The sequence below is a fragment of the Typopeltis vanoorti genome, chromosome 22, assembly GCF_054136105.1.
Source record: "Typopeltis vanoorti isolate ZY-2024b chromosome 22, IOZ_Tvanoo_1.0, whole genome shotgun sequence".
NCBI classification, from domain to species: Eukaryota; Metazoa; Arthropoda; class Arachnida; order Uropygi; family Thelyphonidae; genus Typopeltis; species Typopeltis vanoorti.
In genome coordinates, this window is record NC_143570.1 from 37,825,182 (window position 1) to 37,844,070 (window position 18,889).

General features: G+C 36.7%; 1 protein-coding gene across 2 annotated transcripts in view; it reads left to right on the forward strand.

Moving 5' to 3' along the window:
• LOC150094329 (ubiquitin-conjugating enzyme E2 J1-like) overlaps positions 1 to 18,889 on the forward strand; it is a 246,020-nt gene that overhangs the window by 13,860 nt on the left and 213,271 nt on the right. For both annotated transcript variants that reach the window (XM_090412082.1, XM_090412081.1), the window contains exon 2: positions 5,841 to 5,914. In XM_090412082.1, the coding sequence (XP_090268208.1) occupies positions 5,841 to 5,914 (74 nt within the window). The remainder of the gene's footprint in view (positions 1 to 5,840; positions 5,915 to 18,889) is intronic.

Below are 18,889 nucleotides of genomic sequence, written 5' to 3' on the forward strand. Positions count from 1 at the left end.
TGATGTTCTTCTGGAATGCCTCAATCATGGTCTTTGGCACAGGAAAAGCAGTATGAGAAGCTGTTCTCAAGTAGATGGAATGAAAAAGGATATCCCTGCATATGAATATTGATGAACGGCTGCTTGAATTTTTTTATAGGCTTAGAGAAAAAGATGGGTGCCAATTCAGTAAAGCAATAAACATGAAAATAGCTATAGAAAAGCAGAAATGATGTACGAGAAAGAAATTGCAGTCAGGGGAGGTCATCCATTCAGCAGATTATTACTGTGTAGCATCAATCATTTTTAGAGAGTATTTTGATGCACCTCTTCTTTCTAAATATGAGAACAGTAATCTAAGGTTTGGCAAATTTGTATGGAATTTAGAGATTTTAGGAAGTAATGAGAGGTAGTATCTTGAATGGAAAAGTAATACTAGTTTTTTGGAAGCTGAGAAAGTCATGTATGTGATGTGATTGTACCAAAAAAGTGTAAAAATTGAAGGTTAGCCCAGAAGAGAAATGTCATCTTGTCTGGTGATCTGAGTGATGATGAGAGAAAGTAAAATGAGATTTTATGGAAAGTAAGACAGCAAGTGACATTGAGTATATTTCACTTCCTTTCTCATTTGACAAACCTTGCACTATGCAAATCATTAAAACATCTGGGATATCAACATTTGCAACTCTGAATCTAATTATCAAATAATTCATTAGGATAACTTTATTAACTTCTTCTTCCTCTACGCATTTATCCCGCTTCCAATGCAGGGTCTGCGTGTTACATTTTGATGCTACTTTTTGTTAGTATAACCCCTAACCGACCTGTTGCTGAGCCTGCCACTGGGGGGGGGGATGTATTTTTTGACTGTAGCAGCATGTGTTCACGGGGCCGGTTTGCCTGCTTGCGGGATGAAAAACCCCAGATAAACTGGGGGGAAAAATCTTACTGTCCATGCCCAAGACTGGCTAACTTGGCTATGGCTGAGAAAGATCCTGAGGCTCCTCACGTCGTAGACGGGAATCGAACCTAGGACACTACTTCCACAGGCATACGGTTGTGAAGCACATAGCCACTAGGCTAACCGCGTGGACTATAACTTTATTAACTTTTATGCTTACAAATTCCGTAATTTTTTTCAGGCATGCATATGGATGGAAAAAAAAAGTTCTGTTGCTGTTATGTTTGAGCTTGGAAATGAATCGAACATTCCCAGAGAAGACCCTCATGCACAATCCTAATATTCAGATTTTAGGGCAACTGGGAAAAGGATTCCCAGTTTTTTTGAGCCAAGAAGACTAGGAGCTCAAGTTAGTCTGAAGAGAAAGATATGATTCTACATGCAGATCCTATTACCAAATGCAAGTAAAATATGATATAGTTGTCATATTTTGGTTGGTGTCCCACTTCAATTTCAAGGGAAGGAGATGATTGTTTTAAGGTATATGGGAGGATCTTGTAGCTTGGAATAACTAACAACTGCAAGGTCTGTTAAATGATAGTGGAATAGAATATGCTGCCATCAGCAAAAACTATGAATAGAATTTCAGGTTATTAGAGAAGGTAATTTTTAAGAATAGGAGAAATACTGTTTGTAAAAATACAAACCTTACACGCTATCTTGGCTTTAGTGGGGTAACCTGAAGAAAAGAAGCCATCGATTGTAACAAGTAATGAACTATAGAGAAAATTGACATTTTTTAAAAAAAAAGAGTTCATGGTAGACATAGTAGTTTGGTAACTAGGCATTTGTGGTGAACTTGACCAGAAAGTGTGGTTTTCTTCTTCTTAATCCATATGTATGTGGTGAAATGATTTTTCTTCAACTTTTTTTCTTTTACCTCCCCCACCCCATTCCCTCATTCCAACCCATGTAGGTTAGACTTTGAGGAGGGCTGATATGAGTGCATTAATGCATTTAAACAAGTTCACAAGTAAAGTTCATGATGGGCAAAATATTTAGGATTTTATATAAATTGTAATCTGAAGGCACAAAATACCAAATAAAGGAAGTGAAGGTGAACATTCCATATAGGACTGGTAGTAACAGCTTCAAGAAAACTTTTTTTTATGTTGAGCCCATACACAAGAGATTGGATAATGGGTTGGGAAAGGAGAAACTCCTTTACATTTGAATTAAAAGGCTGTATGTTGTATTCCTTAGAAAACACAAAAGGGAGAAGACTGTTTCATAATATACCAGTAGAATTAATTGTATTGGACTAATTAAGATGAGCACTGATGCACCATGCACTTTCATACATGAATAAAAATGCACTTGTGTGTGTGCAAAAAGCAGTAGAAGAAAGAGGAAAAGAAACTTGTTCTGTGGGTTTCAAGGTTTACTGTGAAGATGTTGGGTGGCATTGACATGTGTTCCAATGGACTTGTACTGAGTGGAGGAATTATAGATGCTATTTCATATAAACATTTGAAATGGAAATATTTATAGAATACACATATTGCAAAAACCAAACATCTGTGCAGAAGTAGAAAGCAGAGTGAGTTGGTAAGAGATGGGTTATTAATCAATCTAATTGCCCTCCTCTGTATTGAATCAAGCATTTCGAGGGAGCTTTTAGGAGCTCCACTCGAAATGTGAGAGCAGCATTCAATAATTGGGTGGATTTGTGATTTGTATAAGGTTAACAGGCTGTTCAGAGGTGAATTAACGTCCTGAGCAAAAGAGAAATCCTAGTTTTTTAGAAGCTGAAGAGGCAATTGTTGTCATGTGTTTATGCCAGGAGAGGCTTCATGTCAGGATGATTCCAAGAAGAGAAACTGTTTCTCTTTTGTGAGAAATAAGTTAGAACTGGGCTTTCCTAGCATTGAAATTGATGAGGTTATCTGAACCCCATTGGAGGATGGTTTGGAGATCAGAATTGAGTGCAGTGGTGGTTGATGTTCTGTAGGTTGAGGTGATTTGTGTAGAGTAAGATTTATCAAATGAAAGGGAGGAGTGCAATGTGCTGTTATCTGTAAAACTTTGTATTGGGTTGGAGGTCAACCTATGTTGGTCATTGATATATAGAAAGTAGTGGTGTTGTGTGCCCATTCAGGTTGGATGTGCTGTCATGTAGTGTATGCAACCTGCACAACAAAATTTTCGTCAATTTGAGCACATGATTGCATTTTTATTGATGTATGAAATTTAAGAGTGCATGGTGCATCAGCATTCATCTTAATTAGTCCAGTGCAGTTAATTATAGGATAACTGTGAATACTTGAATTCAACAATTAATACAATTTTAAATATGGAAAGCATGTGTCAAATGAACAATAGCTATGCATGTCGTTTATGTGAGAAGAACAACGGGCTTACACTTTGGTGAGATTAGATTATCATTATGGCAAATACTAGAGTGAGACACAGATAATTTGAATTTTGATGCGATTTTTAAACACAGCAATATAATATGCACAGAAATCAGAAAAAAAATATTTTTCTAGATTGAACCAAAGAAAGGCTAAAATAACTCATTTTACTTCCTTATTTATACAATTTCCAACCTGCTTTGACTATAATCATACAATGCATAAAAGCTCTGGTAGAAAATGGGATATTCAATAGGTCATCAACACTGTTTCCCATTATAAATATGGGCAAAAAAGTTATAAACAGGGGCAGCTCGTGCATAGGCACTGCGGAACTGCAGCATCCCCAATTTTTCTCGTAAATATATTTATTAATTTATTTATATTTGCTTGTAATATTTAATTTTAACATCAACAATCCTGTACAATTCTCTTATTTTGTATAAAAAATAATAAAAATCCATCTTGTAGCACTTCGGAGGATGAAGGACGCTAGCAGCATTGTGTTTACCACAGTGCTATGCATGCAAGCATATGCACGTCATAGATGTGAGCTATTAGCATAATGCGGCACTGTCCGTTGCGCAGTTCCACTGTTTTTTATATGCAGTTTGTGCCAGTAGTAGAGTGTTCGTAGTGCTTATTGTGTTTACTCCATCTCTTTAAATATTTGGACATTAGAATTAAAGACATAACATTTGTTATAGTTTTTATTTAGAACATTATTGGGGTTATGATAATGGATTTTATTTTTAAGTAATTTTGAATTATATAATTTATCGATAATAAACAATATTTTTTCATGAAACAAAACAAGAAGAATATATTTTATTTTTAAGTAATTTTAAATTATACCAAACTGTATAATTTTATCGATAATAAACAATGTTTTTTCATGTTTAATTTTTGAAAAAAAATTTTTACCATAATTTTGATATTTTATCCAAATATGCATACACTGTACCTACAGTGTGTATGTATATTTCGAAAGTTGCAGCACCCCATGATTTCAACACACGAGCCGCCACTGGTTATAAATTATTTATAGAAAATTACTTGTCTATATCGATGTCCTAAACACGTCAGTTCACACTTCATGCATGCAAAACAGATGAAACTCGAAACAAAAACAGCAACTCATGATAAATCATGTTCAATTGGATTGGTTGACACTATAACCAATCACAGCCACTGATTTCTGTGCGCTATTATCTCAGCACACACCCTGCCTTGCCTTCTGGATATCTAAACCACTGGAATGCTAAAAATTTGACTTGCCTTTTGGGTGGTTTAAACCACTGGAATGCTAAAAATTTGACCCCTGCACCATCTATATGTCTGTTCAAAGTTGTCCATGCTTGTGACTCACACCCAAGCTATTAACATGAATGCAATGCAGCTTTTATGTGTCAAAAAGTGTCCTCTTCATGAAGTATTAGTGTATTGTGTTTAATTTTAGAAATCACACGAAGTCAGGAAACAATTAGGGGTGTCTTTAACAGGAATAAATGCAAAATATATAGATGATATTGCTATTCTGTGGGTGTGAGAAGGTTGGTGAGAGAGCAGAACTTTGTGGCACCCTGGCATTAGTTGAATGGTGAGAGGATAAGGAACCATGCACCATCACACATGGTGTGTATGTCCAGGTAGAAAGCTGGCAATCCAACTACAGCAGTCCTGAGACAGACCAAATGATGAGAGTTTGCTTAGTAAGCCTTTGTGCCAGACTTAGTCTAAAGCTTTCGAGATATCAAGTGCAACCACTTGAGATTCACCAAACTTCTCCATGGTATTTGTCCACAGATGGATGATATATGTGAGTAAATCTCCTGTTTATTGGCAGTGGCAAAATCCATACTGATGGTTGTTTATTACCTGTTTTCAAGGTGGTGTTGGAGCTGGAAATTGATGTTTCTCTCCACTTTAGACTTACTTTAGACAGGACTGATGGTGGGTGAGATAGGGTGGTAGTTTGATTGCAGTGATTTGTCACCCTTCTTGGGAATGAGTTGAACATAGGTCAATTTCCAGGCTGTGGGATAGATATCAGTGCAGTAAGAGTGTGTGTGTGTATATATATATATATATATACATATACACACACAGGCGACAAAGGATAGGAGTCAGTTCTGGTGCACAAGCCTTCAGGACAATTGGAGGAATGCCATCAGTGCTAGGAGACTTTTTTGTGTCTAATTTGGACAATATTTTTTTGATCTTTTACTGGCAAAAGGATGTAGAGACATTACATATTGGACATCTGGAATGGTCAGTTATGTTGTGTGCATTGGAGGCCAAGTGTGAAGCCAGACTTTTTCTGTGGATCTGAGATAATAAGGTCTGTAGGTGTATTTGTTTATTTTTTTGAGGGTTTGAGTTCCCTCAAATCTTGTTAAAGTTATTATTGCATCATGCAGTTTTCACTTCACATATTTAGTATCATAATTAAATAAAGCTGTGAACAATTGAATGTTATAAAGAGTCTGCATGTTTTATGTGTGTATCTGTATATATATATATATTATATGTGTATGTTTATGTAGCTGTTAAACGGCTCATGAAAGAAGCACAAGAATTAAGAAATCCCACTGAAGAATATTTCGCTCAGCCACTAGAGGTAAGAAGTCTTTTTCTTAGGTATTTTTGATTATATAAATTTTTATCATTTTAATTTTGACCACTTTTCTGATTATGAATTCTAATTATCTAATGAATTCTAATTCCTATTAAGAAATTGATAATTTCTAGTAAGTGCAGTGTGTACAGAGGGTTTCTTTATATTGAGATTGAATAAGTATATGCCATATGCTTGAAAAATGCAGTATTTATGTTCTTGTATGATGTTTCTATAACTTTTAAATATCCAAATTTCAAATTCAACTTCTGCACTATGAAATGAATAAATGATAGCAAATAAAAATTAAAAAAAAGTCAAATACTGTATGAATGGAATGGGGATGATACCTGTAATTTTTGCAGTTTTACAACAAGTAGGAATAGTGGCTGTTGGAAGAGTCTTAGCTAATATATCATCAAGTTCCTAATATGTACCCTCAAAAATGTACAGGATATTATGAGAGTACTGAGTGAAAGCTTCCTGATTCCTATTAACAATTTTCTCCCATAATCTTATCTGTCAGGACTCCAACATTGTTAGATCTTATATAGTTTGGTTTTCTAGGGCACTTCTTTCTGTATCAGTCCATCTAGATCTTAGTGTTCCTCTGGATCTTTTTCCTGCCATCCTGACAGAAAACACTTATTTTTTGCTAAACTTTCCTTTCCCATTATGTTTGTGACCATACCACACGAGATTAGCTGGGCTCACACATTCTTGAGCATTAACAGTGTCAAGTTCCTTTCTTCTATCTTTGTTTATCATATGATTGCTATGACGCTGTTTGTTCACTTGCCTAATCTTTATTAGAACTGATAGCTATAGTCTCCAGTCTTTGATAACTTGTTTTATTTCCAACTCAGCTCTCACATCCATAAGTTAAAATCGGTTTGAACACTGTCTTGTATGTAGCTAGTATAGTGTTTTGACTAGTTGTTTCAATGATACTTGCAACATAAGACTGAATGATATAGTCACGTCTGATATAATACCACTGACGATAGTCTGCTATTTCCAGACCGAAATATTTAGTTAAATAAATATCTTTCTTGTGATTACGTGATTATATCATTCAGTGTTTTGACTAATTTCTCGCTTATTCTGTATAAATTTATTCAGTTGATTTTCTATCAAACCAGCTTTGTTGATTCTGTTTATTTCCATATTTAATTTTCCATTTTCATTAAAAATTGTGCCGAAATAGCTGAAATATTTTTTGTTCTGAAAACAAAAGTTGATGTTCATTGAAAACATCAACTCCATTTAGAATGCAGTTGATGTTTTCAATGTTCCTGCCTGTTTTCACATAATCTTCATCTTGTTGGTATAATACTGATTACTAAGTGTGGAGGAATAGCCAGCAGATGCCACGTATGTTAGAGGAGGAAACAAGTCTACCAATAATAACTGAATTCATTTAGATATTAAATTATTATATTAGTATTATTAGGCCAGTATTATTTGCCCATTATTAGGCCTCATGGCCTGATAAGGTATATTCTTGGACACACCCACACACAAAGCATGTTCATGCAGTCTCATTAGCAGGAAGGCAGATACAGTGTAAAAAAAGTAATATCTTACATCACTAGTATCTTCTGTAGGTGCATAATGGTCTCCCAGATTTTTGGTAATGTGGGACAGCCAAATTTGTTTAGATTTGGAGAATGTTGTAGTGCTATGGCTGATTCTAGAAATAATCTCAGATTTATATCTTCTTTGGCATAAAAAGCCTGGTAGGCTGAGTTTTTGAGCGTACCTGCTCTCCAACCAACAGGCTGTGGATTCAAATCCTGCCATGGACATAGATGTTTGTGACTGCCTTTAGGTGGGAGATGAATTTGATTGCACCCTACTTATCGGAGGCCTGAAGTAATTGAAAAAGTTCCATGTTTAGTCTTTTGAGCAGTTTCTGGAGCTGGTAAAAAAAATAAAAAATAAAATAAAATAAATATACACACACACAAAATGGATAAAAAAAGGGAAAAAATCCATAGCCCACCCATGGTACAAAATGATGTACTATAGGTTTGCAAATAACCATTCGTGGGCGAGAGAACATAAAAAAGAGAGAGGGAGAGATTCTCTATCCACCCATTGAATTTGGTGATCTGTATCAAGAGCACAGTTTGCCACCTCAAAGTGATTAATGTAGATAATGGACATAGTTTGTGTTTTTCCACACTTGAATATCATCTATTCTTCCAATTTGTCTAGAGCAGTGGTTCCCGAACTTTTTCAGGCCACCGCCCCCCCTCGAATCCACAAACTCATCGTCAGTGTCCCCCCCCGTCTTACCTGAGCCCGCCCTACATTCAGAAAAGTGATTCACACAACCCACAAGGAACGGTAATAACATTTAAAAAACAAATTATTAATTTATAATTTAAATTTATTTTAAATTATAAATTAAAAAAAACAAAAAAAAACCACATTTAACTTTAATAACAACTTTATATTAAAATCTAATAAAACATTGTATAATAAGGCAGGCAATTCAATAGCAGCTATTGACTTGAATGTTCTGAAAATCCTTAATGTGATGGATGGGCTTCATGGAGTGATACCAGTTTTCCTATGTCTCATTTAATATCACTTAGCAGGAGTCTTAAATATCCACGTTGAGTTATCTGGAGTCTTATTCAAATTAAGTTGATATTGAATCCAACATTATTTTCAAGCCGAATAGAGAAACCACAAGAGTTTCATGCCGAATATAGAAACTATAAAAGTTGCGGCAGATCCAAGCATAAGCAAACCTTTCATGACGGGGGCAACTCGTAGTAAAAGCGGAGTAATACTGATCACTATCCTTAGTATTTACCATAATGTAAAAGACATTTCCTAGTGGACATGCATAACATCATACATGTCCACTAGGAGATGTGTTTTATATTATGGGGAATACTAAGGATAGTGATTAGAGCTTACTTCATCTTTACTATGAGTTGCCCCTGTCATGAAAGGTTTGCTTATGCTTGGATCCCCGAAACTTTTATAATTTCTATATTCGGCATGAAACTCTTGTAGTTTCTCTATTCGGCTTTGAAATTTCTTTTGAAACCAAAACTCTTCATAAGAGTTTAAGATTTCTTAAATTTTGGCATTAGCTCAAAGTCATTTTGTAGCTCAATTAGTTCTTCCTCCATGGCTCCCACTACCTCAGTATCGGAAAATGGATTTATTACCTAATCTGGAACTTCCAACGAAAGTAAATCCTTGATCTACTTGCCTTGTCAGGATGTACTTTTTGAAATGTTCAATTATTCTGGAAGGCTTCATGGCCTCATTAGAGAAGACCCTTTCACAAATTGGCACATTGGCAGCGGCTGGTTTGTTGGTGCTGGTATGCATCCATATTTTAGGTACTCAATGGTATACTGCCTACATTTCTTCTTTGACGTATCTGCATCTGTTCTGTTTCTATCCATTTCTATTCTGGAACATGCAGAAACAAGCATACATACATATTTGAAAGTAGTTTTTGTAAATAATAATCTCTATCTTTATATCCTCACAATATAACAGAACCTATAATTTGCCAAGCTGTGACATAACACTTACATAGCTAAAAGCTTCACATTTTTTTCAGTAAATAAGAATATGGGAAAATACATTATAACACATCCAGTACTATTAAGGTAAAAAAGGACAACTTCAGAAATTACCAACAAAAAACTTAAAAAAATGTCTTGGAAAACAATGAAAAATGTCTTGGAAACAATAATAATAATAAACAGCAGCAATTAATTATTGCACATTTCAACATTTTGCAGCACACCTTCAGCGTCACCCTGCTGCCTGCTTACCTCTTGACGCCCCCTTAAGTAATCCCACTGCCCACCAGGGGGCAGTACTGCCGACTTTGGGAACCACTAGTCTAGAGTATTTTGTAGGAGCAGACATCTGGGTGATGTAGAGATCTTTGATTAGTGGATAAGGATAGCCAATTATTTGTATGACTTCAAGGATATATGTAGATTATACCTTTTTAGAATTGGTGAAATTTTTTCTGAGGTGCCTTAGATAAAGGACAGCAGTAGATTTTTGTGCTCTGGGTTTGGGAGATGATTATTATTATTACATAATCAAGTTCATGCATTTCTGTAGAGGTATCAAGAGAGGTCCTAAACATGCCAAGCACTATTTAATATTCTAGCAATATCATACTTTGCTTTGAACTCATTCACAGTCATGGCACTCACAACAGACTCTGGCAACTTGTTCTACTTATTCACCACTCTCCAAGCAAAAAAATCTAGTCATCACACTCTTGCTCAATTTCAAAGAATGTCCCCTAGTTTTCCTACTACCAAACCTATGATGAAAAATTGCTTTCATATTAATCCTGTAAAAACCCTTCAGTAATTTGTATCTTAATCATACCATCCCTTTTTTTCTGCCTGTTAACCAATTTCTGTAATCCACGAATTTTTATTCTATTCTCATAAGGTGCATTCCATAGACCTGAATCACCTCTGGACCTGCTTTTTACCAGATCCGTACACAGTCAAGATGGACTTTTATCAAAGCCTTATAAAGAGACACAATAACCTGCTTATTTCTGCTTATCAAGGCATTCTTCAGTAACCAAGTAATCCGATGAGCTGGTTTAGCCACTTTTTCAAAATGCCCTCTAAACCTCATTTCCCTATCCACTAACACCTTGAGATCCCTGTCCTCATCAAATTCCTGTACAGTTCCATCAACATATACACAGTTAATCTTTTCACTCCAAAATGCATAACCTTATACCACATTAAACTGACATCCATTCTCCTTTGCCCATACTGCCAGTCTATATTTATATCATCACTCGACAAAATTTTAACATTATCTTTATTGACCATTGTTCCTCCCAATTTTGCCAAAGAACTGAATATATTCTCTCAGATCATTTCCTATTTCGTCAATGTATAAACTAAGTAGTAGTAGCCCAAGAATAGAGCCCTGCTGCAGACCTTCTACTGGACGTTACTTTTGAATAATCTGGTGTCACTCCATGAACCATTCTTATCCACCTCACCAACTTTATATTCATCCTCATATGCTGCAGTTTATTAATTAGAATTCTGTGCAGTATCCTGTCAAAAGCCTTTGCAAATTCCAGGAGTATTACTGTTAACATGTATCCAACTCAACTGTCACTTTATCATAAAGCTGTTACTTATGCATGACCTGCCCTTCACAAAATCATGTTGTCCCCCATATAGTAGCATTCCATTCCTGTATTCTTCTCTTAATTAACTTCTCCAATACTTTGACCACGACTCCTGGGATGCTGATTGGTTGGTAATTTGCTACCTCAATCTTGGTATTGAGGTAGCAAACTTAGCAGTGGAATTATTTTCTCCTCTTTCCACCTGCTTTGGACCAATCCAGAGCTGAGGCTTAAATAATGTGGTGAAAGGCACTTCCTTTCACGTAAAACCCAAGCTAATATACCATCCAATCCCATAACTATATTCACATGAAGGTTCTGTAATATCCCATGCAACTCCAGTTCATCTCTCTCATTTTCCATATAAGCCTTTGCCTCTTGTTACTGTAATATCTTCACCTACATGATGTACTCTTGCAAAGTGTTCACTTTGTAATTCAACTATTTTGTCTGCTTCAGTTACTCCTCTACCACTGGTATTCATTAAAATTCTTCCATAATCACTATTCCTTTTACTTGCAACATACTGAAAGAGCTCTTTGGGATTATCTTTGCCTTGCATTGCTAATTTCATACTCTGATTTTATCATTCTTACCATACTAGTGTTACTCTTCTGCTGTCTACTGCTGGTCACCTTTCTCTTTGAATTCCCTCTACAATTTTTTTTTTTTTGTACTTAATAATTTTACTTTCTATTTATTAGTAATTATTAATAATAATTTCTACTTAATAATTTTATTGATTTAATTCCTAGCTAATTTCTTCTCCTTTGGTATGCAGTATTTTTATTACTTCTCTCAAACATTCCTTTATCACCTCCCATGCACTATCAACATCCAGCCCTTGCAGTTTCTCATGCTAAGGTCTCCTAAGCAGTCTCTTAAGTTTGTCATACTTACTATCCCTGCAATTCCACATATGTCCCTTCTTAACTGCAGTTCCACACATATTTAGCCATCTCCTAGGTCAAGACATATGATCACCCTTTCCAGTTGGTGGCAATATAATCCTCTTGGTTTACAGACAAAATCCCTGATGCAGTTTTGAGATCTTGCACTCAAATTCTTAGTACATTTCATCACATGCTAACTCAGGTGAGCATTCCTTAGTAACTGCATAAATTCCATATCCTTCCTCTTATTTGTCATTTCCATCTCTCCAATCTATGTTTCCATAGTTGAAGTCCTTATAATAATTATCTGTCCCACTCATTAAGCTTCTTTGCCAATGCATACTGTCTGCATTGTCTTTTACATTCCCTGGTCTATAGGTACAACCAACTGTATATTATGTTCTGCTGGCCTCTTATCTCACACAATATAGCCTCAAATGTAGTATTTTCACTCTCCAGTTGAACTCCTCTCTTTTGCTGTTCATCAGCTATTACTAATCAACAATACCCCCCCCTCCCAATTATTTTCTCTTTGGCCTATCTGAAAATGCTATACCCTTCACAAACTATTCCACTACGTGAATGTTTGCAGAGGGGGATGAGAGTTCTTTTGATCTTGTGAAGGGATAGCCATTGGCTAAAATAGTGTCCTGTTGTGATTGATTCCAGTGGAGAGGGTAGTTAGTCAGAGCAGTTAGTTCTACCACTATTTGCTAAGGTTTTGATAAAACCATACTGTTGGGAGCAGTGATGTGATAGAGGTACAAAATTCTTGTATTTTGTTGTACTCTAAAGATGCTAGTTTGAATCAAGTGAAATATCAGTATACTTAAACTTCTTGAAGAGTTGGAGATTGTATGCATAGGGAAAATGTCATGAGAAGATGGTTCCAAAGGACAGAGGTGTGGAAAGAGGATGAATAGTTGGTGCCCTGAGTTGGAAGTTCAGTGGTTTGGGGTATTGACCAACAGCTGCTCAGTTCATACATGATTCAAGGAAAGTGGAGGAATAGTGGCAGCCAATTTAGTGGAGCAACTTCCATAGAAAATGAGCCTGTGTAGCTCAGTGGAAGTGGTGTTTACACTCCTCAGCGTTAAACCACCCAAAAATAGATTTCGAGTTCAAGTTTAGTCGCCAACTAGAGGAACTTTTATTAAGCCTTTTTTCGACTGGTTCCCGAGTTAGTCGATCTCTCGCATGAGCGAGCGGGCTTTTTTCTCCTGGAAACTCAAGAAAATCGACTGTAGTACCCACATTATTTCAGACATTAAAAATATTGTGTTAGGGACCATGAGATGGCAGCACTTGTTGAGTTGTATCTTCACTGCAGGCTTCTTAATTAGTGATAGCCTTGAATCAGCTATTTCTGATTGGCTACTAGTGGATTGAACTGCCCATGCAGTTTCCAAAAGTTAGATAAGGCTAAAACGGCCTCGCCCACTCCCTATATGGGAATAAAAAGGCGTTAGCTGATGAGAGCTGAGTTGACTTAGAAATATTTTTAGAAAAGACATTAACAGAGCATCTGTGGAAAGGTGATTGGAGGGAATCAGAGAAGTATCATTTATTAAGCAAATAGTTCCTTTCTTTCAGGCTTACACGGTGATCAGAATACATTGTGAAAAATTATGGAGACAACTACCGTGTTAGAGTAAAACTTTAGTTTAATATAAACCAAAATAAACACTCGACGTTTCGACCTTCATATCAAGGTCATCATCTGGAGCATACACAATATATACAGAGAACTTTAGCAAACCATATAGATTGTGGTGCAGCTTGTTTCTCTGTATATATTGTGTATGCTCCTGATGACCTTGATATGAAGGTCGAAACGTCGAGTGTTGATTTCGGTTTATATTAAACTAAAGTTTTACTCTAACACAGTAGTTGTCTCAATGAAATTTCATAACGTAAGCAAATAGTTGTTTTCTGGATTCAGTTAGGATTGAGTGAAATTTTTGCTGCACCATCCCAGAAGTGAGAATAATATTTTAAGGTTTGGCATATTTGGGATTTATACAGTGTTAAGCATTGAGTACATGAGAAATAATGTTTAGAATAAAAAAGCATACCAAGTTTTTTGGAAACTGAAGAGGCTATGGATGGGATGTGTTTTTGCCAGGGGCCAGATGTGAAAGTCAGCTCAAGAAGAGAAACTGATCTTGATTGGTAAGTGGAATGTCATCAAAAGTGAGAGAGAATGAGGCAGGATCTTTCTTCTGGAAAGTAAGGCAAGATTTTGTTTGGGTAATATTAAAATTTACTAAATTATCTCCATCCCACGTGAGAATGGCTAGAAGATTAGTGTTAAAGACATTGGCTATAGAAATTCTTGAAGCTTCAGTCATCTGAATACTACAAGGGTTTTGTGAATGACAGAGGAATGGAGTGTATAGTCTTTAGCAAAACTATGAATAGAATTGGATGTTAGTGAGATATCATTGTATAGGAGAAAGAGTGTAGATGAAAATGCACAGCCTTAGGGTACTTGACACTGATGGAAAAATCAGAGGAGAGGGACCCATATACTATTATATGCAATGAATGAGGAAAAGCTGGTAATCCATTCACAAAGGATAGGAGAAGCACCTTATGGCCTCCTTCCCACCCTTTGTGCTTGGAAAGAAGGCTGCAAGGGCCAGTCTTGATCAACTTTGGATATATCAAGCGATTTATGGGTATGGGATTCTCATTGAATGGCACAATCCATATGGCTCTAAGACTGATGTATCAAATTACTGACTGATCAGCATATTAGGAGCTATAGTCAAGGTACTGGAGAAGTCGGTCAGGAGCAAAATACAGGAATTGATATACAGAATTGGGACATGGGGAGGGCGACGTGGTTTTGTGAAGGGTAGGTCGTGTCTGAGTAATAGTGACAGCTGAGTTGGATAAAGGAAATGGGTTTAGAGTGATATTACTGGACTTTGCAAATGCTTTTGACAGGATACTGCATGGAATTTTAATTAATATATTTCAGCACATGGGGATGGATATAAAGTTGAAGTGGATAAGAGGGTAGTTGATGGAGAGAGATCGGAGAGTAGTTTATTCAAGAGTAGTCCAGTAGAATGCCTGTGACTAGTGGTGTGCCACCTGTTCTTGGGTCACTACTATTTTATTTGTTCATTAACGATATGAAAAAAGGATCTGAGAGGAACTATTCAGTTGTTTGCCAATGATGCAAAATTGGGTATAGCAATAGTAAATAAAGAATGATGTTAAAATTTTGCAGGATCATTGGGAGAATGGTTGCCAGTTTAATGTGACAAAGTGTAAGGTTATGCATTTTGGGGTGAAAAGATTACCAGTTGTTTATCGTATTGATGTAATTGTACTTCAGGAAATTGGAGCCAGGGATTTGAGGGTGTTAATGGATAGGGAGTTAAAGTTTAGAGGGCATATTGCAAAAGTGTCTAATTCAGCTCGTTGGATTACTTGGTTACTGAAGAATACCCTGATGAGCAGAGACAAACAGGTAATTATAGAGCCTTAGTAAGACCTCATCTTAACTGCTGTGCACAGATCTGGTCACCTGGGTTTCTTGGGGATGAGAAGGTGGAGGGGATCCAGAGGTGAGTGACCAAGGTAGTAGCAGGTCTATGAAATGAACCTTATGAGGGGCAGGTTGAATATTTGTGGGTTACCAAAATTGGTTGACTAGCAGAAAAGGGATAACATACAAGTTACCTCTATATTAATCCTGGTTTTTACAGGATTAATATAAAGGAAATTTTTTAGAACAGGTCTGATTGTGGGGGAACTAGGGGCCCATCTTTGGAAATTGAGCAAGATGTGATGATTAGATTTTTTGCTTGGAGATTGGTGAATGAGTGGAATAGGTTGCCAGAGGCTGTTGTGGGTGCCATGACTGTGAATGATTTCAAAGCAAAGTATGATAGATACTGCAGAAATGTTGGTTAGGGCTTGTCATGATGTTTAGGGCCTCCCTCACTTTAGGGACTCCATGGAGTTGCCGAGAATAATATTAATTATCAATTAACGATGATTAATATGATAAGGATTAGGAACAATGATATAACGATGATAAGGATTAGGAACAATGATATGATAACAATGATAAGGATTAGGAACAGACCAGATAAAAGCCTTCCATGCTACTTGACACATGTCAGATGAGTTGAACAGATTGTAAAGGCAGTACAAGATGTCTGCTGATTCTGGAGCACAAGTTCTACAACTGGAGGACCTATTAGTATCAAGGCTATTCAGTATTCTTTTGATGTCCTGACAAAAGATCAGAGGAAACATACTGAGAGTGGTTTGTAAATACTAAGGGGAGATGTCTTTATCAGCTAAATAAGGGTTGAAAAAGACTGATGTCATCAGGTCTGTCTTATCTTTAGGAGATGTTATTGTTTTAGCAGGATGAGAGAGAGAGAGGTGGAGACATTAAGCAGGAGTTTTGCCCAACAGCCTTGTCAAGTGACCAGAAAGCTCAACTGTCATTTGAACAAGAGGCAAGTTTAATGCATTTAGCTCTTATAGTTTTTTAGTGTTTTTTCTGTGTTGAATATTACAGTGACAAACTGCATATCATATCAAAGTAACAAAGTAAAAATTCAGTGAAATGTGTTAATAATTGTAGTTGCATATAGCATACAACTGGCCTCCACTGAAGTGTTACCATATGCTGTGATATCAGTAGGTTCATGTGATTGTAACACAGATGATTTTAGATTAATTGTATTTAGTGTCATTAAATTATGAAAATGATGGTGAAAGGTAACCAAGTAGACCTTGTACACTGATAGGGATAGGAAAGTGCTGAAGAGATAATGATTCTTGCAGCCATTTCAGAGTATCCACGCTGGTTTATGCCTGAATATTATGTTTAATAGTCTGCTTCCATAGGATGGCTCCTGTATACATGAAGGCACAGATCGCATGAAAAGGCCTTGGATGTAGCAAAGCTCATTGTGATTCGACAACAGATCATTGAAAAGATATGGTATGGAGTAATGAATTATAAAATGCACTATTTCCAAATCATATGAATAGTCAGTAGAATGTTATTTATGGAATGTATTGTTTCATTTGTCAAGTGTGGGTTGTCACCTGGTTTGAACTAGAATTCCTTGTGTTCAAAAGAATGATTTCTGTCATTACTTCATTATATTAACACAAACATTATATTCACGTTCTGCACAATTCTTTGTTGCTTATGCTCTGGAAGTTCTGTAGTATTGACTGAACAATTCAGGATAATGTGCCATATTGTATTGCAAGAGTTTGGTCATTATGTTAAAGATGCCAAGCAATTTTAAACCTGGTTTTACTCCATTTTTCCCAAGTAAGCAAACAGACAAAAATGTTAAGTTTGCGCCTGCAAGTGATGCAAGACTAGCTGATCCTACAGGTAGTGCAAGACCAAGGCAACTCGTGGTAGAGGTGGAACAAGCTCCGATCACTAATCTTAATATTTACCCTTAATGCCAAAACACATCTCCAAGAAGGGGATGTATGATGTTTTGTATTAAAGGCAAGGGGCCACTACCCAGACCGGTTTCGACCTTTTTTGAGGTAGAATGGGAGTTCATGCCTTTCATCACTGGCCTCTTTAGATTTAAAAAAGTTGTGCTGAGAGTCAGCTTGATAGTGAGAGAGGAGAGGAAAGATAGTGGATAGTAGTAGATTTTTAAAGGAGGCCTCAGTCGATTTACTTGGCCTGACTTAAATGCCAACACCAAGCAGATCTCCGACATTATCTCCCTCCATCCGTTCTCCTCCGCGTTCTCCGGCCAGCCACCTCTTCAGATGTCTGGCCGATGAAAGAAATGAAAAAAACAAATGCAGGAAGACACACATAAATTGAAAATCAAAAGAACTAGGACACACATAAACAGAAACAACAAAAGTCGGTGAATTAACAGAAAAGTACTGCAAGAACGGGGGAAGAGCCTGGCCCGAGTGATGCAGCCCACAAGGAGCTGCACCGCCTGGCTGTAAGCCTTCGCCGCTTGGGTTCTCAGGTCTACCCCCTCCTATGTGGATTAAGCGTGAACATACAGAAACAGAACCAAGAAACTTAGAAGGGGGTTTTTATTAAGTCATATTTGCCCTGCTATCTCTTACTGCTTCCTCATAGTCTTTTACCACGTTTTCCATCACTGTGAGTACGTGTACTGACTCTTCATCATTAAGTTGCCATATTCTCTTCAAGCATTCATTCCATTCCGCTCGGTCGTAAGTGACTTTCCCAAACTTGAGCCATATTCTAAGACTCTCTAGCTCACCTTCACATTGCAAAGCCACGTCTCCCTTTTCCTGTACAGCTGTGTGGACTTTGTTTTTTATCTCGGGTTTATTCCTAAGATAGAATAGGATTCGTTTTGTTACATTCGAATATTCATATAGGGGTTCTTTTCTTTTTACCGGTTTTGTAATGGGGTGAGAAGAACCGGTGTTTGTATCTACTGGTAAAGTTCTTTTTTCAAATTCCTTCATTATCCATGGGTATCTCTTTTCCAAATCTACTCGTGTCAGCAACTTCAATGTGTCGCATAAGTGTTGTTTTTCTTCCTCTGAAAAGTCCAGTTGATGGGGCTCGACCTTGGTTATATCTTTTACATAGAGTTCTCCCCATATGAGTCTATTGCTCCTCTTGAAGAACAAGAAAGTTGGCTCTCCTTTTGTGGTCATTATCTGAAATAGTTTTTCTGCCGTTTTAGGAGATCCCTTAAAGTTCTTCAAAATGACAGAGCCGTTTGGAGTATTGCTTTTAACAAAGCTTGTTCCTTAGTTTCTGAATTGTTTCCTTGCTCTCTGTCTTCTTCTTCTGATAAGATTTCTTCCTCATTTTCTGTGTTGTTTCGCGATATTATCTCATTTCCTTCCTCGTCCTCATCTGAACTTGAGGCTTCTATTTGGCTTTCAGTGTCCTGTTTATTTCGT